Raw genomic sequence first — 27,921 nt, forward strand, 5'->3', positions numbered from 1 at the left:
TGGGGGGAGGATGTGAGCTGGTTGGGGGGAGGATGTGACAGGTTGTGGGGAGGATGTGACAGGTTGGGGGGAGGATGTGACAGGTTGGGGGGAGGATGTGATAGGTTGGGGGGAGAATGTGACAGGTTGGTTGGAGGATGTGACAGGTTGGGGGGTGGATGTGAGCTGGTTGGGGGGAGGATGTGACAGGTTGGGGGGAGGATGTGACAGGTTGGGGGGAGGATGTGACAGGTTGGGGGGTGGATGTGACAGGTTGGGGGGAGGATGTGACAGGTTGGGGGGAGGATGTGAGCTGGTTGGGGGGAGGATGTGACAGGTTGGGGGGAGGATGTGAGCTGGTTGGGGGAGGATGTGAGCTGGTTGGGGGGAGGATGTGACAGGTTGGGGAGTGGATGTGACAGGTTGGGGAGAGGATGTGACAGGTTGGGGGAGGATGTGACAGGTTGGGGGGAGGTTGTGAGCTGGTTGGGGGGAGGATGTGACAGGTTGGGGGGAGGATTTGACAGGTTGGGGGAGGATGTGAGCTGGTTGGGGGAGGATGTGACAGGTTGGGGGGTGGATGTGACAGGTTGGGGAGTGGATGTGACAGGTTGGGGAGAGGATGTGACAGGTTGGGGGAGGATGTGACAGGTTGGGGGGAGGTTGTGAGCTGGTTGGGGGGAGGATGTGACAGGTTGGGGGGAGGATTTGACAGGTTGGGGGAGGATGTGAGCTGGTTGGGGGAGGATGTGACAGGTTGGGGGGTGGATGTGACAGGTTGGGGGTGGATGTGACAGGTTGGGGTGGAGAATGTGACAGGTTGGGGGGAGGATGTGAGCTGGTTGGGGTGGAGAATGTGACAGGTTGGGGGGAGGATGTGACAGGTTGGGGGGAGGATGTGACAGGTTGGGGGGAGGATGTGACAGGTTGGGGGGAGGATGTGACAGGTTGGGGGGAGGATGTGACAGGTTGGGGGGAGGATGTGACTGGTTGGGGGGAGGATGTGAGCTGGTTGGGGGGAGGATGTGACAGGTTGTGGGGAGGATGTGACAGGTTGGGGGGAGGATGTGACAGGTTGGGGGGAGGATGTGATAGGTTGGGGGGAGAATGTGACAGGTTGGTTGGAGGATGTGACAGGTTGGGGGGTGGATGTGAGCTGGTTGGAGGGAGGATGTGACAGGTTGGGGGGAGGATGTGACAGGTTGGGGGGAGGATGTGAGCTGGTTGGGGGGAGGATGAGCTGGTTGGGGGGAGGATGTGACAGGTTGGGGGGAGGATGTGACAGGTTGGGGAGAGGATGTGACAGGTTGGGGGAGGATGTGACAGGTTGGGGGGAGGTTGTGAGCTGGTTGGGGGGAGGATGTGACAGGTTGGGGGGAGGATTTGACAGGTTGGGGGAGGATGTGAGCTGGTTGGGGGAGGATGTGACAGGTTGGGGGGTGGATGTGACAGGTTGGGGAGTGGATGTGACAGGTTGGGGAGAGGATGTGACAGGTTGGGGGAGGATGTGACAGGTTGGGGGGAGGTTGTGAGCTGGTTGGGGGGAGGATGTGACAGGTTGGGGGGAGGATTTGACAGGTTGGGGTAGGATGTGAGCTGGTTGGGGGAGGATGTGACAGGTTGGGGGTGTATGTGACAGGTTGGGGGTGGATGTGACAGGTTGGGGTGGAGAATGTGACAGGTTGGGGGGAGGATGTGAGCTGGTTGGGGTGGAGAATGTGACAGGTTGGGGGGAGGATGTGACAGGTTGGGGGGAGGATGTGACAGGTTGGGGGGAGGATGTGACAGGTTGGGGGGAGGATGTGACAGGTTGGGGGGAGGATGTGACAGGTTGGGGGGAGGATGTGACTGGTTGGGGGGAGGATGTGAGCTGGTTGGGGGGAGGATGTGACAGGTTGTGGGGAGGATGTGACAGGTTGGGGGGAGGATGTGACAGGTTGGGGGGAGGATGTGATAGGTTGGGGGGAGAATGTGACAGGTTGGTTGGAGGATGTGACAGGTTGGGGGGTGGATGTGAGCTGGTTGGTGGGAGGATGTGACAGGTTGGGGGGAGGATGTGACAGGTTGGGGGGAGGATGTGAGCTGGTTGGGGGGAGGATGAGCTGGTTGGGGGGAGGATGTGACAGGTTGGGGGGAGGATGTGACAGGTTGGGGGGAGGATGTGATAGGTTGGGGGGAGAATGTGACAGGTTGGTTGGAGGATGTGACAGGTTGGGGGGTGGATGTGAGCTTGTTGGGGGGAGGATGTGACAGGTTGTTCTGAACATTGGAACAATCTGTTATGGAGGTGGAGGAGAAGAAAATAATGGACTAAATTCTGTTAAAACACAAAGTCATGTGACTTGGTTGACTTCCATTCAACCGCTCAACAGATGTCCAGCCGTCCTAAACCTTACATTATCTCAGCCTGTTTCCATGACAACTCATCAAATAATCACTGTCCTTGGCTATGAAGTGCATTCAGTTATTTTCTAATGCTTTTGAATGCACAAAAGGTACACACAGACACACAGACACACAGACTCACAAACACACAGACTCACTGACACACAAACACACAGACTCACTGACACACAAACACACAGACACAAGAGGCATTACCATGACTGGAATGGATTGGTGGCCAGTCACAGATTTATAGACAGACTGATGAGTTACAGATTTATAGACAGACTGATGAGTCACAGATTTATAGACAGACTGACGAGTTACAGATTTATAGACAGACAGTAGGTCAGTACAGGTGCATCAAAGCAGGAACCGAGAGACTGAAAAACAGCTTCTATCTCAAGGCCATCAGACTGTTAAACAGCCACCACTAACATTTAGTGGCCGCTGCCAACATACTGACTCAGCTCCAGCCACTGGGAATTGATGGAAATTATGTAAAAAGGTACCACTAGCCACTTTAAACAATGCCACTTAATATAATGTTTACATACCCTACATTACCCATCTCATATGTATATGTATATACTGTACTCTATATCATCTACTGCATCTTGCCATCTTTATGTAATACATGTACCACTAGCCACTTTAAACTATGCCACTTTATGTTTACATACCCTACATTACTCATCTCATATGTATAGACTGTTCACTATACCATCTACTGCATCTTGCCTATGCCGTTCTGTACCATCACTCGTTCATATATCTTTATGTACATATTCTTTATCCCTTTACACTTGTGTGTATAAGGTAGTAGTTGTGGAATTGTTAGGTTAGATTACTTGTTGGTTATTACTGCATTGTCGGAACTAGAAGCACAAGCATTTCGCTACGCTCGCATCAACATCTGCTAACCATGTGAATATGACAAATACAATTTGATTTGATTTGCCTGATGAGTTACAGATTTATAGACAGACTGATGAGGTACAGATTTATAGACAGACTGACGAGTTACAGATTTATAGACAGACTGACGAGTTACAGATTTATAGACAGACTGACGAGTTACAGATTTATAGACAGACTGATGAGGTACAGATTTATAGACAGACTGATGAGTTACAGATTTATAGACAGACAGTAGGTCAGTACAGATAAATGTAAATGTAAATGTAAATCCATCCATCCAACATCCATCCAACATCCATCCATCCAACATCCATCCATCCAACATCCATCCATCCAACATCCATCCATCCATCCAACATCCATCCATCCATCCAACATCCATCCATTTACATTTACATTTAAGTCATTTAGTAGACGCTCTTATCCAGAGCGACTTACAAGTACATACATTCATACTTTTTTGTACTGGTCCCCCATGGGAATCGAACCCACAACCCTGACGTTGCAGGCGCCATGCTCTACCAACTGAGCCACACGGGGCCATCCATCCATCCAACATCCATCCAACATCCATCCATCAATCAATCCATCATCCATCCATTCATCCAACATCCATCCAACATCCATCCATCCATCCATCCAACATCCATCCATCCAACATACTTCCAACATCCATCCAACATCCATCCATCCATCCAACATACTTCCAACATCCATCCATCAATCAATCCATCATCCATCCATTCATCCAACATCCATCCAACATCCATCCATCCATCCATCCAACATCCATCCATCCAACATACTTCCAACATCCATCCAACATCCATCCATCCATCCAACATACTTCCAACATCCATCCAACATCCATCCATCCATCATACTTCCAACATCCATCCAACATCCATCCATCCATCCAACATCCATCCATCCAACATACTTCCAACATCCATCCATCCATCCAACATCCATCCATCCAACATCCATCCATCCAACATCCATCCAACATCCATCCATCCAACATCCATCCATTTACATTTACATTTAAGTCATTTAGCAGACGCTCTTATCCAGAGCGACTTACAAGTACATACATTCATACTTTTTTGTACTGGTCCCCCGTGGGAATCGAACCCACAACCCTGACGTTGCAGGCGCCATGCTCTACCAACTGAGCCACACGGGACCATCCATCCATCCAACATCCATCCATCCATCAATCCATCATCCATCCATTCATCCAACATCCATCCATCCATCCAACATCCATCCATCTATCCATCCAACATCCATCCATCCATCCAACATCCATCCATTCATCCAACATCCATCCATCCAACATCCATCCATCATCCATCCATTCATCCAACATCCAACATCCATCCAACATCAATCCATCATCCATCCATTCATCCAACATCCATCCAACATCCATCCATCCATCCAACATCCATCCATCCATCAATTCATCATCCATCCATTCCTCCAACATCCATCCAACATCCATCCAACATCCATCAATCCATCATCCATCCATTCATCCATCATCCATCCATCCATCCAACATCCATCCATCATCCATCCATTCATCCAACATCCATCCAACATCCATCCATCAATCCATCATCCATCCATCCATCCATCAATCCATCATCCATCCATTCATCCAACATCCATCCATCCATCCAACATCCATCCATCCATCCAACATCCATCCATCCAACATCCATCCATCCATCATCCATCCATCCATCCAACATCCATCCAACATCCATCCATCCAACATCCATCCATCCATCCAACATCCATCCATCCATCCATCCAACATCCATCCATCCATCCAACATCCATCCAACATCCATCCAATATCATCCATCCATTCTTCCTTCCTTCCATCCAACATCCATCCATCCAACATCCATCCAACATCCTTCCATCCATCATCCATCCATCCATCCTCAGCTTCTGTGTGAATTTAGAGTGTTTGAGCAAGGAGCCATCTTTCACAGTATAATCATCATTGTGGCTGCTTTATTTATTGATGTATCTTTGTGTGGTCTTTGTTGCGGTGCCCGAGGGTCCAGAACAGGTTTGTTAAATCTCTGTGTATTCTTTGTTGCGGTGCCCGAGGGGCCAGAACAGGTTTGATAAATCTCTGTGTATTCTTTGTTGCGGTGCCCGAGGGGCCAGAACAGGTTTGATATATCTCTGTGTGGTCTTTGTTGCGGTGCCCGAGGGGCCAGAACAGGTTTGATATATCTCTGTGTGTTCTTTGTTGCGGTGCCCGAGGGGCCAGAACAGGTTTGATATATCTCTGTGTATTCTTTGTTGCGGTGCCCGAGGGGCCAGAACAGGTTTGATATATCTCTGTGTGGTCTTTGTTGCGGTGCCCGAGGGTCCAGAACAGGTTTGATATATCTCTGTGTGTTCTTTGTTGCGGTGCCCGAGGGGCCAGAACAGGTTTGATATATCTCTGTGTATTCTTTGTTGCGGTGCCCGAGGGGCCAGAACAGGTTTGATATATCTCTGTGTGGTCTTTGTTGCAGTGCCCGAGGGGCCAGAACAGGTTTGAGGCATCTCTGTCGAATGCAGTGGGAGACACATTAGCCAGTGTTTAGCTCCCGTGGGGTGATAGAGAGAGAAGGGAGGCAGAGCCAAAGACATGAATGATAAAAGAGCAGGCAGTACTTCCCTGTCTGACCACAGTCCTTTCATATTCAGCTACAGAGGCAGTCATCTATAGTCAGCTGTGATGAAGGACGTGTCTTACCCCTCTAGACTCTCTCTTGGTCTGGAATGAGTTGTCCCATTGGCGTGGCAGGTAGCCTAGTGGTTAAAGCGTTGGACTAGTAACCGAAAGATTGAATCCCTGAGCTGACAAGGTAGAAATCTGTTGTTCTGCCCTTGAACAAGGCAGTTAACCCACTGTTCCTAGGCAGTCATTGAAAAAAATAATTTGTTCTTTTAACTGACTTGCCTAGTTAAATAAAGGTAATAAAATAGTTTCTCCCCTATCTGGCCTGAATGATTTTCTCCTGGTCTGGAATAGGTTCTCCCCTATCTGGCCTGAAGGATTTCTGCCTCTCTTTTGGTTTCTCATGTTCCCGATCGCTTCGGGTCTCCTCTCTGTTGTCTCAAGTAGTTTCCCCCTCTGGCTTGTCTTGTGTGATCCGTTTTGGATCATCAGTTGCAGAGAACTGATAGCAATTCAAATGGAAGTAGATGAAACTGAGGTTCATAAGATGTGACAGAAGGCAGCCTCTGGTGAGAGACGGGAGTATTGACTGTCCTCTTCTCCTCTGGCGGTCCGTTTAAAGAGTCATTTCACTGCAGCTTCCTGGGTACTCTGCCCTCTCCACACTCTCATGATAACCTGACCATCTGCCCTCTCTAGTGGCTCTCTACCTCCCCATTCTCCTTCATGATAACCCCAACCATCTGGCCCTCTCTAGTGGCTCTCTACCTCCCCGTTCTCCTTCATGATAACCCAAACCCTCTGGCCCTCTCTAGTGGCTCTCTACCTCCTCGTTCTCCCTCATGATAACCCCAACCATCTGGCCCTCTCTAGTGGCTCTCTACCTCCCCGTTCTCCCTCATGATAACCCCAACCCTCTGGCCCTCTCTAGTGGCTCTCTACCTCCCTGTTCTCCTTCATGATAACCCCAACCATCTGGCCCTCTCTAGTGGCTCTCTACCTCCTCATTCTCCTTCATGATAACCCCAACCATCTGGCTCTCTCTAGTGGCTCTCTACCTCCCCGTTCTCCTTCATGATAACCCCAACCATCTGGCCCACTCTAGTGGCTCTCTACCTCCTCGTTCTCCTTCATGATAACCCCAACCATCTGGCCCTCTCTAGTGGCTCTCTACCTCCCCGTTCTCCTTCATGATAACCCCAACCATCTGGCCCTCTCTAGTGGCTCTCTACCTCCTCGTTCTCCCCTCATGCTCTCATTTTGACCTCCATCTGCAGGGGGTTCATCTGTCTGGGCTGAGTGACAGTACTGGGGGAATGGAGAAGAGATATGTCGAGGGAAATGGCTGTAATTCGTAAACACTCAAGTTAAAACCTTTGTAGAAGAGGTTCTGGAACAGGGTGGGAGATCACGTCAGTAGGTGTTACTGTCTGCTGTGCTCTGTGGGGAACACACATTATTCTTTGTGTTACTGTTCTTGTCTATCAGTGTACCAGTGTTTTTGTGTTGACCCCAGGAACAGCAGCTGCTATTGGGGATCCCAATAAACCAATAAATAGCCTGTTAGAGAGGGCTGAGACAGGGTTAGGGGAGCTCTGGGGAGGCAGAGAGACAGGGCCTGTTAGAGAGGGCTGAGACAGGGTTAGAGGAGCTCTGGGGAGGCAGAGAGACAGGGCCTGTTAGAGATGGCTGGGACAGGGTTAGAGGAGCTCTGGGGAGGCAGAGAGACAGGGCCTGTTAGAGAGCTGAGACAGGGTTAGAGGAGCTCTGGGGAGGCAGAGAGACAGGGCCTGTTAGAGAGGGCTGAGACAGGGTTAGAGGAGCTCTGGGGAGGCAGAGAGACAGGGCCTGTTAGAGAGGGCTGAGACAGGGTTAGAGGAGCTCTGGGGAGGCAGAGAGACAGGGCCTGTTAGAGAGGGCTGAGACAGGGTTAGAGGAGCTCTGGGGAGGCAGAGAGACAGGGCCTGTTAGAGAGGGCTGGGACAGGGTTAGAGGAGCTCTGGGGAGGCAGACAGCGAGGGCCTGTTAGAGAGGGCTGAGACAGGGTTAGAGGAGCTCTGGGGAGGCAGAGAGACAGGGCCTGTTAGAGAGGGCTGAGACAGGGTTAGAGGAGCTCTGGGGAGGCAGAGAGACAGGGCCTGTTAGAGAGGGCTGGGACAGGGTTAGAGGAGCTCTGGGGAGGCAGAGAGACAGGGCCTGTTAGAGAGCTGAGACAGGGTTAGAGGAGCTCTGGGGAGGCAGAGAGACAGGGCCTGTTAGAGAGGGCTGAGACAGGGTTAGAGGAGCTCTGGGGAGGCAGAGAGACAGGGCCTGTTAGAGAGGGCTGAGACAGGGTTAGAGGAGCTCTGGGGAGGCAGAGAGACAGGGCCTGTTAGAGAGGGCTGAGACAGGGTTAGAGGAGATCTGGGGAGGCAGAGAGACAGGGCCTGTTAGAGAGGGCTGGGACAGGGTTAGAGGAGCTCTGGGGAGGCAGACAGAGAGGGCCTGTTAGAGAGGGCTGAGACAGGGTTAGAGGAGCTCTGGGGAGGCAGAGAGACAGGGCCTGTTAGAGAGGGCTGAGACAGGGTTAGAGGAGCTCAGAGGAGGCAGACAGAGAGGGCCTGTTATAGAGGGCTGAGACAGGGTTAGAGGAGCTCAGAGGAGGCAGAGAGACAGGGCCTGTTAGAGAGGGCTGAGACAAGGTTAGAGGAGCTCAGAGGAGGCAGAGAGACACGGCCTGTTAGAGAGGGCTGAGACAGGGTTAGAGGAGCTCAGGGGAGGCAGAGAGACAGGGCCTGTTAGAGAGGGCTGAAACAGGGTTAGAGGAGCTCAGAGGAGGCAGAGAGACAGGGCCTGTTAGAGAGGGCTGAGACAGGGTTAGAGGAGCTCTGGGGAGGCAGAGAGACAGGGCCTGTTAGAGAGGGCTGGGACAGGGTTAGAGGAGCTCTGGGGAGGCAGACAGAGAGGGCCTGTTAGAGAGGGCTGAGACAGGGTTAGAGGAGCTCTGGGGAGGCAGAGAGACAGGGCCTGTTAGAGAGGGCTGAGACAGGGTTAGAGGAGCTCTGGGGAGGCAGAGAGACAGGGCCTGTTAGAGAGGGCTGGGACAGGGTTAGAGGAGCTCTGGGGAGGCAGAGAGACAGGGCCTGTTAGAGAGCTGAGACAGGGTTAGAGGAGCTCTGGGGAGGCAGAGAGACAGGGCCTGTTAGAGAGGGCTGAGACAGGGTTAGAGGAGCTCTGGGGAGGCAGAGAGACAGGGCCTGTTAGAGAGGGCTGAGACAGGGTTAGAGGAGCTCTGGGGAGGCAGAGAGACAGGGCCTGTTAGAGAGGGCTGAGACAGGGTTAGAGGAGATCTGGGGAGGCAGAGAGACAGGGCCTGTTAGAGAGGGCTGGGACAGGGTTAGAGGAGCTCTGGGGAGGCAGACAGAGAGGGCCTGTTAGAGAGGGCTGAGACAGGGTTAGAGGAGCTCTGGGGAGGCAGAGAGACAGGGCCTGTTAGAGAGGGCTGAGACAGGGTTAGAGGAGCTCAGAGGAGGCAGACAGAGAGGGCCTGTTATAGAGGGCTGAGACAGGGTTAGAGGAGCTCAGAGGAGGCAGAGAGACAGGGCCTGTTAGAGAGGGCTGAGACAAGGTTAGAGGAGCTCAGAGGAGGCAGAGAGACACGGCCTGTTAGAGAGGGCTGAGACAGGGTTAGAGGAGCTCAGGGGAGGCAGAGAGACAGGGCCTGTTAGAGAGGGCTGAAACAGGGTTAGAGGAGCTCAGAGGAGGCAGAGAGACAGGGCCTGTTAGAGAGGGCTGAGACAGAGTTAGAGGAGCTCAGGGGAGGCAGAGAGACAGAGAGGGGATGGAGATGGATGGCTCTGGGAAGAAGAGACTGTGCTGAAGTAGGCTTTTCCTATGTATTCTCTAGCATCGCTGATGTATACCAGATGCTATACATTAAGAATATGTTGATGAGTCTAGGCAGGAGAGAATATTTTGCTAACTAGGGGCGTTGGATTAAAGATAATGCATGATGGGTGTAAAGCATCTGCACCTTGAAGAGTGAGGAAGCCTATATAATATATGTTAGTAATGGTATGTTAACATCATTTTAAATAGGAGGTTACATCAGTGGTACTAATAGGATGTATGCCCCTGGCAGCAGGTGGTCTGTAAAACAGTGGGATGTTAATACTGCTGCTCTATTTCTGTATTACTCTTTACTAAACTACACAAATTAATGTTCCCCCTCCCTCATATCACTCAATCTCACTCTCTTTCTCTCTCCCACCCTCTCTTTCTGTCTCTCTCTCTTTCTCTCTCTCTCTCTCTCTCTCTCTTTCTCTCTCACTCTCTTTCTGTCTCCCTCTCTTCCTGTCTCTCCCACTCCCTAATTTTCTTGCCAAGTGGGAAAGTGGTATTTAACTGTTGACATCTAAACATGCTATGCTGCCAAACGTAGCATGTTAAGATGTAATTACTGTCAGTATGTACTGTAGGGGGGAGAAAGAGACAGCAACAAAGAGAATAGAAGAGATGAGGAGAGAAAGAGAAAGAGGGGGAGAGAGATATACGAAAGGGATTGTCAGAATCACAGACAGTGTTGTTATGGATCCATCGCTGGTGTGTGTGTGTGTGTGTGTGTGTGTGTGTGTGTGTGTGTGTGTGTGTGTGTGTGTGTGTGTGTGTGTGTGTGTGTGTGTGTGTGTGTGTGTGTGTGTCTGTGTGTGTGTGTGTGTGTGTGTGTGTGTGTGTGTCTGTGTGTGTGTGTGTGTGTGTGTGTGTGTGTGTGTGTGTGTGTGTGTGTGTGTGTGTGTGTGTGTCTATTTGTCTGTCTGTTTGTGTGTGTGTGTCTATTTGTCTGTCTGTTTGTGTGTGTGTGTGTGTGTGTATTTGTCTGTCTGTTTGTGTGTACGTGTGTCTGCATGTGTGTCTGTGTGTGTGTGTTTGCGTGTGTGTGTGTGTTTTGTATAGTTCTCCTCTCCCTGAATGTGATGTGATGTCTGTCTCTGTGGAACGTAAACAGAGGGCCATGAGAGATAATATGTGACATAATGTACAGTAACACTGACAGACTGAATCAACTGATCATATCTGACTCACTGTACTGTAGACTGTAGACTGAATCAACTGATCGTATATGACTCACTGTACTGTAGACTGGAGACTGAATCAACTGATCATATCTGACTCACTGTACTGTAGACTGTAGACTGAATCAGTTGAGAGTAGTTTATATGTTACTGTAGACTGTATAATCCGAGTTTAGTCTATATGTTACTGTAGACTGTATAATCCGAGTTTAGTCTATATGTTACTGTAGACTGTATAATCCGAGTTTAGTCTATATGTTACTGTAGACTGTATAATCCGAGTTTAGTATATATGTTACTGTAGACTGTATAATCCGAGTTTAGTCTATATGTTACTGTAGACTGCAGCATACCACCCTGCATACCACTGCTGGCTTGCTTCTGAAGCTAAGCAGGGTTGGTCCTGGTCAGTCCCTGGATGGGAGACCAGATGCTGCTGGAAGTGGTGTTGGAGGGCCAGTAGGAGGCACTCTTTCCTCTGGTCTAATAAAATATCCCAATGCCCCAGGGCAGTGATTGGGGACACTGTTCTGTGTAGGGTGCCGTCTTTCGGATGGGACGTTAAACGGGTGTCCTGACTTTCTGAGGTCATTAAAGATCCCATGGCACTTGTCGTAAGAGTAGGGGTGTTAACCCCGGTGTCCTGGCTAAATTCCCAATCTGGCCCTCAACCATCACGGTCACCTAATAATCCCCAGTTTACAATTGGCTCATTCATCCCCCTCCTCTCCCCTGTAACTATTCCCCAGGTCGTTGCTGCAAATGAGAACGTGTTCTCAGTCAACTTACCTGGTAAAATAACGGATAAATAAAAAAAATAAAAAAATAATCAGAGTTTAGTCTATATGTTACTGTAGACTGTATAATCTAGGTTTAGTCTATATGTTACTGTAGACTGTATAATCCGAGTTTAGTCTATATGTTACTGTAGAGTGTATAATCCAGGTTTAGTCTATATGTTACTGTAGACTGTATAATCCGAGTTTAGTCTATATGTTACTGTAGACTGTATAATCTGGGTTTAGTCTATATGTTACTGTAGACTGTATAATCTGACCAACTAAACAAAGGAAAATAAGGTCAGGAACGTGACACTGCCAAGCATCCATCATGTGTCTCTCAGCTCTTTCACTTCTCTCAGTCCATCACGTCTCTCTGACTCTCGCCTCTTTCATTCTCTCTCACACCTTTTTAAATTCTCTTTGTACAATTTTGCAGTATTTGATTTATTCTGACAAGGTTACAATGTTAATGAGAAATACATCTACAGTTTACATGCATGCACACACTAAGTAAAGCCACACTTTACACTGAAGGTCAATGCATCACAATATTCCCGCGATGGGTAGCGTGTCAAAGACTGCAGGTAAACGTGTTCATACTGTAGCTGATTATTCATGAAATGTACACACACCCCCCTTTGAGTGGATGGCGCAGGGGCCTTGAGACAGTCGATGAGTAGATGAGGAAATGGGATCTCCCTCACCTCTGAGAGACAGAGCGCTATGGACAGGTTATAAATAAACGAACAACGTCAGTTTAAGACCAGAGGAACATCAACTCAAATCTATCTCCTCAATGTCTTTTATCTCCTTCCTTCCTTTCTTCCCTCTCTCTCTCTCTCTCTCTCTCTCTCTCTCTCTCTCTCTCTCTCTCTCTCTCTCTCTCTCTCTCTCTCTCTCTCTCTCTCTCTCTCTCTCTCTCTCTCTCTCTCTCTCTCTCTCTCTCTCTCTCTCAATTCAATTTCAATTCAAGGGCTTTAATGGCATGGGAAACATATGTTAACATTTCCAAAGCAAGTGAAGTAGATAATAAACAATAACACTCACAGAAGTTCCAAAAGAATAAAGACATTTAAAATGTCATTTTAAGTCTATATACAATGTATATACAATGTCTATATACGAGTTCGTAAATATTGATATTGACAAAAGACTTAGAGGATGATTTTATTAGCCTTGGTGGCAACAATATCAGTACATAGTACTGTATTTAGTATTATTCTACTACAGAGAACATCTATTTACAGTTTTGAAATATATTTAATCCAACCAGCTACCTACCTCATCCCCATATTTGATTTTGTTTTTCTGTTCTTTTGCACATCAGTATTTCTACTTGCACATCCTCATCTGCACATATTATCACTCCAGTGTAAATTGCTAAATTGTAATTACTTCACCACTATTGGCCTATTTATTTCCTTACCTCCTTACTTCATTTGCACACACTGTATACAGATTTTTCCAGTTGCAAAATCCAGTTGCAGAGGGAGGTGTTTAATCCAAGGGTCCATAGCTTATTGATGAGCTTTGAGGGCACTATGGTGTTGAGCGCTAAGCTGTAGTCAAGGAACATCATTTCACATAGGTGTTATTTTTGTCGAGGTGGGAATGGGCAGTGTGGAGTGCAAAAGAGATTTCATAATCTGTGGATCTGTTGGGGCGGTATGCAAATTGGAGTGGGTCTAGGGTTTCTGGGATGATGGTGCTGATGTGATCCATGACCAGCCTTTCAAAGCACTTCATGGCTACAGACGTGAGTGACATCAGTACATTGTGTTCACTGAGGAAATGTACGAGTCTGCTCTTAATGATAATGCAAAAATATTTTCCCAAGGTTGCTGTTGATGCCAGAGCTAAGGATGATGTTAAAAAGTTTAAGTATAGCCATTTGGAATTTGTTGTCTGTATATTTTATCATTTCATTGAGGATACCGTCAACACCACAGGCCTTTTTGGGTCGGAGGGTTTGTATTTTGTCCTGTTGTTAATTTAATGTAATTGGAGAATCCAGTGGGTTCTGGTAGTCTTTAATTGTCACGCCCTGACCTTAGAGATCCTTATTATTTTCTATGTTTGGGTAGGTCAGCGTGTGACTCGGGTGGGAAATTCTATGTTTTCTATTTCTTTGTGTTTGGCCGAGTGTGGTTCCCAATCAGAGGCAGCTGTCTATCGTTGTCTCTGATTGGGGATCATATATAAGTTGTCATTTTCCGTTTGGGTTTTGTGGGGTCTCTTTTTCTGTTTAGTGTTTTTTCCTGACAGAACTGTGCACTTTCGTTTTTGATTTTGTTGGTTGTTGGTGTCATCGATAAAAATACGATGCGCGCCCACCACGCTGAGCCTTGGTCTCCTTCTCCCAACGAGAGCCGTAACATTAATAGTTTATTGTAAGATTTGTATTTGATCATGTATATGTTTTTGCTGTTTGTTCAATGTTATAGGGCCAAAAATATTGCTTTACCCATAGATCTCCATTTTGGATAGATACTAACTTCGTGTTTTCCAATTTTCCCAGAGGTGGTTGGAGTGTATGGATTCTTCAGTTACATTGAGCTGATTTCTGACTGTTTCTTCTTTCTCCGTAGTGTATTTCTGTTTTGTTTCAGTGATTCACCACAGTGAAGACGTAGACTCAGGTTTTCTGGGTCTCTATGTTTTTGGTTGGACAGGTTTCTCAATTTCTTTCTTAGGTTTTTGTATTCTTCATCAAACCATGTGTCATTGTTGTTAATTTTCTTAGGTTTTCTGTTTGAAATTGTTTTATTTGATAGGGAAGCTGACGTCAAATATATTGTTAAAATTTTCTCCTGCCATGTTCACACCTTCACTATTACAGTGGAACGTTTTGTCCAGGAAGTTGTCTAAAAGGGATTGAATTTGTTGTTGTCTAATTGTTTTTTTGGTAAGTTTCCACATTACATTCCTTCCATCTATAGCATTTCTTAATGTTACTCAGTTCCTTTGGCTTTGATGCCTCATGATTGAGTATTGCTCTGTTCAAGTAGACTGTGATTTTTCTGTGGTCTGATAGGGGTGTCAGTGGGCTGACTGTGAACGCTCTGAGAGACTCTGGGTTGAGGTCAGTGATAAAGTAGTCTACAGTGCTACTGCCAAGAGATGAGCTATAGGTGTACCTACCATAGGAGTCCCCTCGAAGCCTACCATTGACTATGTACATACCCAGCATGCGACAGTCCTGCAGGAGTTGTGACCTATTATTGTTGGTTATGTTGTCATAGTTGTGCCTAGGGGGGCATATGGGGGAGGGAATGCTGTCACCTGCAGGCAGGTGTTTGTCCCCCTGTGTGCTGAGGGTGTCAGGTTCTTGTCCAGTTCTGGCATTTAGGTCGTCATAGACTAGTACATGTCCCTGGGCCTGGAAATGATTGATTTCCCCCTCCAGGATGGAGAAGCTGTCTTCATTAAAGTATGGGGATTCTAGTGGGGGGGATACAGGTAGCACACAGGAGGACATTGTTCTCTGTTAAGATACATTCCTGTTGAATTTCTATCCAAATGTAAAATGTTACTGTTCTGATTAATATTTTAGTCTGCTCTATAACACATTAGCATACCCCTCTGAGTCTCTTCCCTGTTTCACACCTGGTAGTTTGGATGGGACTACCAGCTCTCTGTAACCTAGAGGGCAACCAGTGGGTCTGTCTCCTCTATACCATGTTTCACACCTGGTAGTTTGGTGGATGGGACTACCAGCTCTCTGTAACCTAGAGGGCAACCAGTGAGTCCATCTCCTTTATACAATGTTTCCTGTAGGATTATAATGTCTGTATTTCCGATTCCTTTGATGAAGTCCAGGTTCCTGCTCAATATGCAACAGGCAGATGACCTCAGGCATTGGATATTCCTGTCTCTCTCTCTCTTTCTCTCTCTCTCTCTCTCTCTCTCTCTCTCTCTCTCTCTCTCTCTCTCTCTCTCTCTCTCTCTCTCTCGATTGATTGATATCAAAGCTGGCAGGATATCCCATCTGGAAAAAGGAAGTGAACTGTCTCTCACCCTCTCTCTCCGTCCTTCTCTCTTGCCTATACTGTTTCTACTCGTTTCTCTCTCACACTCTCCTTCTCCTCCCTCTCTCCATCCCCCTCTTCCTCCATCATCCCTCTCTCCTCCTCCTCCATCCTCCCTCTCTCCATCCTCCCTCTCTCACCCTCTTCCCCCGCTCTCAGTGATAGTCTGGTGCCTACTTTAACATCCTGGGTACCCTCCACACTAGTAATTAACCTGCCTACACAAAACAGCAATCTGTTTGTGTGAGTCCTGCCTCCTTCCTTCCATCCCTCCCTTCTTTCTACCCTCCCCACCAGATCTCAGTCAGTGTATTGGTGGTGGGTTTTCGCCCCTCGCCCTCCTCACCAGAACCCTAACCTTCGTGCCCTCTTCCTGGTCCATGATTGCTGTGTGTCTGTATGTTGGTGTGAATGCCTGTAATCTTAGCAGCTTGTCTCTGGATCTGGAAGCTTGTTATCACCTCTACATACTGTCCATCTGTGTGAAATGGCCTCATGACCTGTAAATGTGCTCTACGTTGGCGTGGATGCGCGTAATGTTCACTTGCCAACAGGTTGTCTCCTGGAAACAGGCTCCGTGTGTGACATGGCCCTGACACTGTGGAGACACCAGGTTGTCTCCTGGAAACAGGCTCCGTGTGACATGGCCCTGACAGTGTGGAGACACCAGGTTGTCTCCTGGAAACAGGCTCCGTGTGACATGGCCCTGACACTGTGGAGACACCAGGTTGTCTCCTGGAAACAGGCTCCGTGTGACATGGCCCTGACAGTGTGGAGACACCAGGTTGTCTCCTGGAAACAGGCTCCGTGTGACATGGCCCTGACACTGTGGAGACACCAGGTTGTCTCCTGGAAATAGGCTCTGTGTGTGACATGGCCCTGACACTGTGGAGACACCAGGTTGTCTCCTGGAAACAGGCTCCGTGTGACATGGCCCTGACACTGTGGTGACACCAGGTTGTCTCCTGGAAACAGGCTCCGTGTGACATGGCCCTGACACTGTGGAGACACCAGGTTGTCTCCTGGAAACAGGCTCTGTGTGTGACATGGCCCTGACACTGTGGAGACACCAGGTTGTCTCCTGGAAACAGGCTCCGTGTGACATGGCCCTGACACTGTGGTGACACCAGGTTGTCTCCTGGAAACAGGCTCCGTGTGTGACATGGCCCTGACAGTGTGGAGACACCAGGTTGTCTCCTGGAAACAGGCTCCGTGTGTGACATGGCCCTGACACTGTGGAGACACCAGGTTGTCTCCTGGAAACAGGCTTCGTGTGACATGGCCCTGACACTGTGGAGACACCAGGTTGTCTCCTGGAAACAGGCTCCGTGTGACATGGCCCTGACAGTGTGGAGACACCAGGTTGTCTCCTGGAAACAGGCTCCGTGTGACATGGCCCTGACACTGTGGAGACACCAGGTTGTCTCCTGGAAACAGGCTCCGTGTGACATGGCCCTGACAGTGTGGAGACACCAGGTTGTCTCCTGGAAACAGGCTCCGTGTGACATGGCCCTGACACTGTGGAGACACCAGGTTGTCTCCTGGAAACAGGCTCTGTGTGTGACATGGCCCTGACACTGTGGAGACACCAGGTTGTCTCCTGGAAACAGGCTCCGTGTGACATGGCCCTGACACTGTGGTGACACCAGGTTGTCTCCTGGAAACAGGCTCCGTGTGTGACATGGCCCTGACAGTGTGGAGACACCAGGTTGTCTCCTGGAAACAGGCTCCGTGTGTGACATGGCCCTGACACTGTGGAGACACCAGGTTGTCTCCTGGAAACAGGCTCTGTGTGTGACACAACCTACTATTTCACACTCATTTCCCTGTCATTTCACACAATCTCTCACTTTCTTCTTCACTCTCTCTCTGTCACAACTTCCGTCGAAGTCGGTTCCTCTCCTTGTTCGGGCGGCGTTCGGGGGTCGACGTCACCGGCTTTCTAGCCATCGCCGATCCACCTTTCACTTTTCCATTTGTTTTGTCTTGTTTTCCTAGTGGGTCAGGAGTGACAGTGAGTCCAGTGGGTCAGGAGTGACAGTGAGTCCAGCAGGTCAGGAGTGACAGTGAGTCCAGCAGGTCAGGAGTGACAGTGAGTCCAGTGGGTCAGGAGTGACAGTGAGTCCAGTGGGTCAAGAGTGACAGTGAGTCCAGTGGGTCAGAAGTGACAGTGAGTAAGTGGGTCAGGAGTGACAGTGAGTCCAGTGGGTCAGGAGTGACAGTGAGTCCAGTGGGTCAGGAGTGACAGTGAGTCCAGTGGGTCAGGAGTGACAGTGAGTCAAGCAGGTCAGAAGTGACAGTGAGTCCAGTGGGTCAGGAGTGACAGTGAGTCCAGTGGGTCAGAAGTGACAGTGAGTCCAGTGGGTCAGAAGTGACAGTGAGTCCAGTGGGTCAGGAGTGACAATGCGTCCAGTAGGTCAGGAGTGACAGTGAGTCCAGCAGGTCAGGAGTGACAGTGAGTCCAGTGGGTCAGGAGTGACAGTGAGTCCAGTGGGTCAGAAGTGACAGTGAGTCCAGCAGGCCAGGAGTGACAGTGAGTCCATTGGGTCAGGAGTGACTGTGAGTCCAGTGGGTCAGGAGTGACTGTGAGTCCAGTGGTTCAGGAGTGACAGTGAGTCCAGCAGGTCAGGAGTGACAGTGAGTCCAGCAGGTCAGGAGTGACAGTGAGTCCAGTGGGTCAGGAGTGACAGTGAGTCCAGTGGGTCAAGAGTGACAGTGAGTCCAGTGGGTCAGAAGTGACAGTGAGTAAGTGGGTCAGGAGTGACAGTGAGTCCAGTGGGTCAGGAGTGACAGTGAGTCCAGTGGGTCAGGAGTGACAGTGAGTCCAGTGGGTCAGGAGTGACAGTGAGTCAAGCAGGTCAGAAGTGACAGTGAGTCCAGTGGGTCAGGAGTGACAGTGAGTCCAGTGGGTCAGAAGTGACAGTGAGTCCAGTGGGTCAGAAGTGACAGTGAGTCCAGTGGGTCAGGAGTGACAATGCGTCCAGTAGGTCAGGAGTGACAGTGAGTCCAGCAGGTCAGGAGTGACAGTGAGTCCAGTGGGTCAGGAGTGACAGTGAGTCCAGTGGGTCAGAAGTGACAGTGAGTCCAGCAGGCCAGGAGTGACAGTGAGTCCATTGGGTCAGGAGTGACTGTGAGTCCAGTGGGTCAGGAGTGACTGTGAGTCCAGTGGTTCAGGAGTGACAGTGAGTCCAGTGGTTCAGGAGTGACAGTGAGTCCAGCAGGTCAGGAGTGACAGTGAGTCCAGCGGGTCAGAAGTGACAGTGAGTAAGTGGGTCAGGAGTGACAGTGAGTCCAGCAGGTCAGGAGTGACAGTGAGTCCAGTGGGTCAGAAGTGACAGTGAGTCCAGTGGGTCAGGAGTGACAGTGAGTCCAGTGGGTCCCGTAACATCCAGTAGGTCCAGATACAATAGATTAGTTTAGTTGATGAACATTAAAAACTTCTTAAGGATTGATGTCCAGCTAGCGGGACAACTTCCGGTGAAACTGGCGGGCGCGCATTTCAAATAAATAATAATGAATATTATGGATTTCAAACATTTAGGTACATATAAGTGTCTTACATTGGCTGAAAGCTTAAATTCTTGATAATCTAACTGCATCTAACTACTAATTTACAGTAGCTATTAAAGCAAAACATTCCATGTGATTGTTTGAGGTCAGCGCCCCACATCAAACTATTTTCCACCGGCACAGGTTTCATACGTTCACATATAACGATTAAATATTCACTTACTTTTTGAAAATCTTCCTCTGATTTGTCATCCAAAGGGTCCCAGCTATAACATGTAGTGTAATTTTGTTAGATAAAATCTTTCTTTATATCCCAAAAAGTCTGTTTAGTTGGCACCATCGATTTGAGTAATCCACTCGTTCATCTTGCAGAGAAAACAATCTGAAAATCTACCCATAAACTTTGTTTCAACAAGTCAAAATATGTTTTTATTTACTCCTCAGACAGCCTAAAATGTAATCAAACTATAATATTTATTTCGGAAAGTAGTATGTTCAATGGAAAACCGATTTTAGCAGGTGCAAATTCCCAAGACATGAGTCTGAAACTGTTATTTCTTATTCGTTTTTATAGTTACAAGCCTGAAACCTTGAACATAGACCGCTGACACCCTGTGGAAGCCATAGGAGCTAATTTTCAATATGACCTTTCTCTTGCATTTCTAAGAGGATTGTCTCTCCAAAAAGGTATTTCCGGTTGGTGTTTCTTTGGATTTTCTCCTACCAAATCTATTGTGTTATATTCTCCTACATTATTTTAAAATTTCTACAAACTTCAGTGTTTTCTTTCCAATGGTACCAATTATATGTATATCCTGGCTTCTGGGCCTGAGATACAGGCAGTTTACTTTGGGCACGTCATTCAGACAGGAAGTGAAGAAAAAAGGGGCCTAGCCCTAAGAAGTTTTAATGTGATGAATATTTAATGAGGAGCTTATCAGGATCACTAGTTAGGTTTACTCACACCGCCATCCTTTATTCATGGTTGTCACATCCTGTCTTGATCAGAGCTCTAGCTAAATGAATAGTAAAAAGTAATGACTGGTTGGGATTATGGATAAGCAATGGCGGACAACTCTCTCACTCTGTGTGCGTGCGTGTGTGTATGACCGTGCGCGTGTGTGTGTATGACCGTGTGTGTGTGCATGACCGTGTGTGAGCGTGTACATGTGTATCATCTGAGCCTAGTGGATTATGGACAGAGCCTTTCTCAGAAAGGTGCAGTCTTTCTCTCAGAGTTTTAGTCAATGTTATATAGTCCAAGTGTATTTTCTCCAAGAGCTGCTCTCCATACAGCATAGAGATAAAGACAGCGACAGCTCTCCTTAGTTCCAGACTTACAGTGTTTCAATGAGTATTGATCAAGCACAATACTCATTGTAGGTCTCAGACCATGTGTCTCAGGGCGTAGGTCTCAGACCGTGTGTCTCAGGGCGTAGGTCTCAGACCGTGTGTATCAGGGCGTAGGTCTAAGATCGTGTGTCTCAGGGCGTAGGTCTCAGACCGTGTGTTTCAGGGCGTAGGTCTCAGACCGCGTGTCTCAGGGCGTAGGTCTCAGACCGTGTGTCTTAGGGCGTAGGTCTCAGACCGTGTGTCTCAGGGCGTAGGTCTCAGACCGTGTGTCTCAGGGCGTAGGTCTCAGACCGTATGTCTCAGGGCGTAGGTCTCAGACCGTATGTCTCAGGGCGTAGGTCTCAGACCGTAGGTCTCAGACCGTAGGTCTCAGGGCGTAGGTCTCAGGGCGTAGGTCTCAGGGCGTAGGTCTCAAGGCGTAGGTCTCAAGGCCGTGTGTCTCAGGGCGTAGGTCTCAGATCGTGTGTCTCAGGGCGTAAGTCTCAGACCGTGTGTTTCAGGGCGTAGGTCTCAGACCGTGTGTCTCAAGGCGTAGGTCTCAAGGCCGTGTGTCTCAGGGCGTAGGTCTCAGATCGTGTGTCTCAGGGCGTAAGTCTCAGACCGTGTGTTTCAGGGCGTAGGTCTCAGACCGTGTGTTTCAGGGCGTAGGTCTCAGACCGTGTGTTTCAGGGCGTAGGTCTCAGGGCATTTCCCATAGCTGAGTCTCCAGACAGTCTCGCTCCACTGCAGGCTAATAGAACCTAGAACATTACAAATGAGCTTTGTGTTCTAGAACTGAATGCAACCATTAGGAGCAAGTCTCCATGGAAATGTTGAATGCATCAGCACAAGTCATTTGGAGTTTGGACAGATAATTGTGCTGAGTCCTATTTTTAGTCCTTGCCTCTGTTTGCATCTCTCTCTAATTTGCTTTGAAAAATGAAAAGTCAGCAAATCCTTCTGTAACGGCTGCAGTCTCAATCTGTCTGCCTTCTCTCTGCACACACACTCAGCCCCCAGTCCCTGCATTCTCTCTGCACACACACTAAGCCCCCAGTCACTGCATTCTCTCTGCACACACACTCAGCCCCCAGTCACTGCATTCTCTCTGCACACACACTCAGCCCCCAGTCCCTGCATTCTCTCTGCACACACACTCAGCCCCCAGTCCCTGCATTCTCTCTGCACACACACACACTCAGCCCCCAGTCCCTGCATTCTCTCTGCACACACACACACTCAGCCCACAGTCCCTGCATTCTCTCTGCACACACACACACTCAGCCCCCAGTCCCTGCATTCTCTCTGCACACACACACACTCAGCCCACAGTCCCTGCATTTTCTCTGCACACACACACACACTCAGCCCCCAGTCCCTGCATTCTCTCTGCACACACACTCAGCCCCCAGTCCCTGCATTCTCTCTGCACACACACACACTCAGCCCCCAGTCCCTGCATTATCTCTGCACACACACTGAGCCCCCAGTCCCTGCATTATCTATGCACACACACTGAGCCCCCAGTCCCTGCATTATTTCTGCACACACACTTAGCCCCCAGTCCCTGCATTATCTCTGCACACACACTGAGCCCCCAGTCCCTGCATTATCTCTGCGCACACACTGAGCCCCCAGTCCCTGCATTATCTATGCGCACACACTGAGCCCCCAGTCCCTGCATTATTTCTGCACACACACTTAGCCCCCAGTCCCTGCATTATCTCTGCACACACACTGAGCCCCCAGTCCCTGCATTATCTATGCACACACACTGAGCCCCCTGTCACTGCATTATCTCTGCACACACACTGAGTCCCCAGTCCCTGCATTATCTCTGCACACACACTGAGCCCCCAGTCCCTGCATTATCTATGCACACACACTGAGCCCCCTGTCACTGCATTATCTCTGCACACACACTGAGTCCCCAGTCCCTGCATTATCTATGCACACACACTGAGCCCCCATTCCCTGCATTATCTATGCACACACATTGAGCCCCCAGTTACTGCATTATCTATGCACACACTTAGCCCCCAGTCCCTGCATTATCTCTGCACACACACTGAGCCCCCAGTCCCTGCATTATCTATGCACACACACTGAGCCCCCTGTCCCTGCATTATCTATGCACACACTGAGCCCCCAGTCCCTGCATTATCTATGCACACACACTGAGCCCCCAGTCCCTGCATTATCTCCAAATGACTTGTCATTTCATGTCTAAGCTGACTGTGTATGTGTTTGTATGTGTGTGAGTGTGTGTGTGTGTGTGTGTGTGTGTGTGTGTGTGTGTGTGTGTGTGTGTGTGTGTGTGAGTGTTTCAGTGTGTGTGTGTGTGTGTGTGTGTGTGTGTGTGTGTAAGTGTTAAACAAACAAAAATGTAGGGACATTTTGTTAGTCCCCACAAGGGGGTTTAGGGTTAATGTTAGAATTAGTGTTAGGGTTCGAATTAGGTTTAGGGTTAGTAGCTAGGGTTAGTTTTAGGGTTAGGGTAAGGGTACAGGTTAAGGTTAGGTTCAAGGTTATGGGTTAGGGAAAATAGGATTTTGAATGGGACTGAATTGTGTATTCCCACAAGGTTAGCTGTACAAGACTCTCTGTGTGTGTTTCAGTGCGTTTCTTTATTTCAGTGTGTAGAAAGTCTGTAGACTTCTCACCCTAGTTTGTTCTGTGCTTTTGGTGTTTTGTGAACAAGCTGTTTCCTCCTCTGCCGAGCACTAGAGGCTGAACAAACAGAGGTCCATTAAAGACGACTAACACCCAGAGATCCACTACAGAGATAAACAGCCTGCATATCTGTCCAGTGAACAGGACCTCGTTTCCCAGGGCCTTTGTATCGTTACGCTCATCGTTAGAACCATCTTACGATGTATCTTTAGTAGTCGAGATGTTTCCCCAAACCATTGTTGTTAAAGTTACACTTAAAAAGTCTTGTTATTTACCGACTGCCTCAGACAAAATCAGCTAAGTGGGTTGTTGGATGGTTTTTGGCCCTTTCGTGTCTCTTTATACACAGAAGATCTCCGCTAAACCTCAGAATCAAGATCAACATATATATTTTTTTATAAGTTAACTACTGTAATTACAAAGCCCATTGAACATGGGGACCGGGACATATTCCAAGATTAATCTAAAACTGCAGTCATATCTTGAATACCTTGTTTTATCACCCTATTTGCAGTTTCTAAAAGTTTCCCCAAAATGTCATTGTCTACCTTCATTATCAGTCTAATATAACTGCAGGAGATGTATTGTGTCCCTGCCAGACACCATGGTCATTCATCACACTGTTTAAGCTGATCACTGCATTGTTATAACAAGCATCTAATTATCCCATAGAGAGACTGGAGGTGGATAGATCAGTAGATCAGGGCTCTACTACAATGCCTGAGCTCCTTTCATTCACAACGGGAGGACAATGGATTCTGTGTCTGGGCCTGGGCCGCTGTTAAAACAGGAAGATGGATATGGTCTTGGGTATTTAACATAGTTACAAAAAAGAGGGAGGCTTATGAAGCAGTTTAATAGATGGTTTCTGCTGAAATCTCACATTTGTAGAAATGCCCACACACCGATTCATTCAAGGGTTTATCTTTATTTTTTAAACTATTTTCTACATTCTAAAAAAAATAGTGAAGACATCAAAACTATGAAATAACACATATGGAATCATGTAGTAACCAAACAAGTGTTAAACAAATCAAAATGTATTTTATTCTTCAAATAGCCAACCCTTTGCCTTGATGACAGCTTTGCACACTCCTGGCATTCTCTCCACAAGCTTCATGAGGTAGTCACCTGGAATGCATTTCAATTAACAGTTGTGCCTTAAAGGCACACCTCTCTCAGTCTCTCTCTATCTCAGTCTCTCTGTCTCTCTCTCTATAGAGAGTAATTAGTTGTAGCCTCCTCTGGGAGGCTCTAATATAGATAATGTAGGTCGCTGCCTTACAGGATGTCCTGAAGCACTAGGAAATATGCATTATAATTAATAGACATAGGTGTTGATACATTTTTCTTTGTGGCAAATAAGGTTTGATATTTTAAAGTGTAAATTACAAACTTTAGAAGCGTTTTTTTAACCTTGATTCAACTACAATTAGCATGTTCCTGCTGTGCAGGAAACAACAGTGAACAAATTAAGATAGCAGAGCTGTATGTCTGTCTCTACAGACCAACCCAATTACACAAATGCCCCTCTTATATATCCGTCAGGTTATACCTCCCTGCTGGGATGTTGTTGAAAGGCGTGGAATCAGAGTGGGAACTAGTTCAGCTGGAGAGAAATGGAGTGTGTTGATGCCTTGAATAGAATGTGTATGCTGTGCATTCGGAAAGTATTCAGACCCCTTGACTTTGTCCATATTTTGTTATGTTACAGCCTTACATCTAATATTGATTCAATTCTTGTTTATTCCTCATCAATCTACACACAATACCCCATAATGGCAAAGCAAAAACATTTATTTTAAATTTTTAGCAATTTTTTTTTTTTTTAAACAATATGAAATATGATAAATCACATTTATGTAGGTATTCAGACCCTTTACTCAGTATTTTTTTGAAGCACCTTTGGCAGTGATTACAGCCTCGTGTCTTCTTGGGTATTACGCTACAAGCTTGACACACTTGTATTTGGGGAGTTTCTCCCATTCTTCTCTGCAGATCCTCTCAAGCTCTGTCAGGTTGGATGGGGAGCGTTGCTGCACAGCTATTTTCAGATCTCTCCAGATATGTTCAATCGGGTTCAAGTCCGGGCTCTGGCTGGGCCACTCAAGGACATTCAGACACTTGTCCCAAAGCCACTCCTGCGCTGTCTTGGCTGTGTGCTTACGGTCGCTGTCCTGTTGGAAGGTGAACCTTTAACCCAGTCTGAGGTCCTAAGTGCTCTGGGGCAGCTTTTCATCAAGGATCTCTCTGTACTTTGCTCCGTTCATCTTTGCCTTGATCCTGACTAGTTTCAGAATCCCTGCCGCTGAAAAACATCCCCACATCACGAAGCTGCCACCACCATGCTTCACCGTAGGGATGGTGCCAGGTTTACTCCAGACGTTACGCTTGGCATTCAAGCCAAAGAGTTCTATCTTTGTTTCATCAGACCAGATAATCTTGGTTTTCAAGGTCTGAGAGTCTTAAGATTTTGGAAACACCAAATGGGCTATCATGTGCCTTTTACTGAGGAGTAGCTTCCGTCTGGCCACTCTACCATAAAGGCCTGATTGGTGGAATGCTAAAGAGATGGTTGTCCTTCTGGAAGGTTCTCCCGTCTCCACAGAGGAACTCTAAAGCTCTGTCAGAGTGACCATAGGGTTCTTGGTCACCTCCCTGACCAAGGCCCTTCTCCCCCGATTGCTCAGTTTGGACGGGCGGCCAGCTCTAGGAAGAGTCTTGGTGGTTCCAAACTTATTTCATTTAAGAATGATGGAGGCCACTGTGTAAGTGTAAATAATAAGTTATAGTAATATCGCCCTCTCTGCCATCCCAGGCAGCCACATGCAAATATGAATTAATTTACCCTCTTCCCCCATCCATATTCTCACACTTATTGAGATATACAGTACCTTCTCCTCAGTCTTTCTACAAACATCCATTTAGAAAAAAACTTGGATGGTGAAAAGCCATCCATCTACACACAACATCTCCATTATACCAATGATGGGTATGTTTATATTAAAGGCAGTGTATCCTAAAACCCCACATATCAAAGTCTCTCTGTCTCTCTCAAGCAATCAGTCTCCACACACAGTTCCACATCTCTTAGCCCATCAATACCTCAGACTCAGTAGCGGTGCGTGCGTAAAATCACTGGAGGAAGTCAAGCCAGAAAGAAAAGCAATATTACAACCTACTGTATGTGTTGTGATAATTGTGTTCTTTGCTCTATAACCTGTTAGTTCATATGCCTTGCTACCTTGATATATAGGCCTAAGGCAGAGACAATAAGAAGACACAGTGGCAGAATAAATTGAACCACGCCTGTGTGTCATCACAAAACCGGAGAGCAAACTATGTCCGGTGAAATCCACAAAGCATATTGCATGTAATAAACAGTTACATGACCTACAGCATGGTCAAACAAGATAATGTTTCTGACATTTTCAGACCACTAAACAACTATTGATTTAGAACCACAGAGAGTTACTGCAAGTCACAAAGAAAACAGGAGCTGCTTCCACTATTCCAGCACCATTTCAACTTAAACATTTTGTCACGTTCTGACCTTTGTTCCTTTTTTTATGTCTTTATTTTAGTTTGGTCAGGGCGTGAGTTGGGGTGGGCATTCTATGTTGTTTTTCTATGTTTTGTTCTGTTGTTAGATTTCTATGTGTTTGGCCTAGTATGGTTCTCAATCAGAGGCAGGTGTCAGTCGTTGTCTCTGATTGGGAGCCATATTTAGGTAACCTGTTTTTCATGGTATGTTGTGGGTGATTATTTCCTGTTGTAGTGTTTGTTTCACATTTCAGGACTGTTTCGGTTTTCGGTATTATTCACTTTGTTATTTTGTATTTTTAATAAATTAAAATGGACACTTACCACGCTCCGTATTGGTCCGATCCTTGCTACTCCTCAGACGAAGAGGACGAGAACCCTTACACATTTCAACATCATCAAATCATCAATGCTTAGTATAATATTTAGGACAGGGACACTTTTTGGCTAGCTATTTAGCCACCAGAGGACAACAACACAACGAGATGCAACAGTTAAGTTTGGCTTTTGATGTGACGTGATTGCTAAAGCTCATTGTTCTATCTGTGTGACTGGTGTGAATCCAAATTCAAACTGGCTTCGCTTGACACTTTGTTTTGGTGTGCGCCAGAACCGTTCACAGTTGAGCTCACTCAGTTCAGCTCAACACTGATTGGCTATTATTGTATACTTTTTTTAACATGGGATGCCAAATGCTCGCTGGCTTCCCTTGCCTTCAATGCTATGGGAGACAATAATGTCATACTCTTTATGACCTGACAGCATCAGATAGATGGGCTACACGTACAGAGACAGAGGGGCGCTGTTTCGTTCGGTCGGATGCTTTCTCCGGTGAGATACATCCAGCCTCTTGGGAATTTAATGAAAATGATGAAACACAGAGAGACAAAAGATCAATTATTTGATATGCTTTTATTTTTTATTGGTACATTTTAGGGGTGAAGCCTGGTTTCCCTTGACATCCATGAATACACGCCACTGCACAGACTTCAGCTTATCGCCACACAGCAGTGTCTACGTGT

The 27,921-nt window shown here is 47.5% G+C and overlaps 2 protein-coding genes across 3 annotated transcripts in view; both read left to right on the forward strand.

Annotated features, from left to right (window-relative positions):
- The window catches only part of kcnab1a (potassium voltage-gated channel subfamily A regulatory beta subunit 1a), a 192,796-nt gene that overhangs the window by 83,907 nt on the left and 80,968 nt on the right, over window positions 1–27,921 (forward strand). The window lies entirely within an intron of this gene.
- LOC129831687 (splicing factor 3A subunit 2-like) lies at window positions 2,244–5,460 on the forward strand. The gene has a single exon (XM_055895051.1). It carries the CDS (start codon window positions 4,445–4,447, stop codon window positions 5,297–5,299), a length of 855 nt encoding a protein of 284 aa, XP_055751026.1. The 5' UTR covers window positions 2,244–4,444; the 3' UTR covers window positions 5,300–5,460.

This window comes from Salvelinus fontinalis, chromosome 33 (assembly GCF_029448725.1).
Source record: "Salvelinus fontinalis isolate EN_2023a chromosome 33, ASM2944872v1, whole genome shotgun sequence".
Taxonomy (NCBI): domain Eukaryota; kingdom Metazoa; phylum Chordata; class Actinopteri; order Salmoniformes; family Salmonidae; genus Salvelinus; species Salvelinus fontinalis.

What these genes read in the sequence shown, in the direction of transcription:
- LOC129831687 (XM_055895051.1), top strand. Translation starts at nt 4,445, where the DNA reads ATGCTCTACCAACTGAGCCACACGGGACCATCCATCCATCCAACATCC.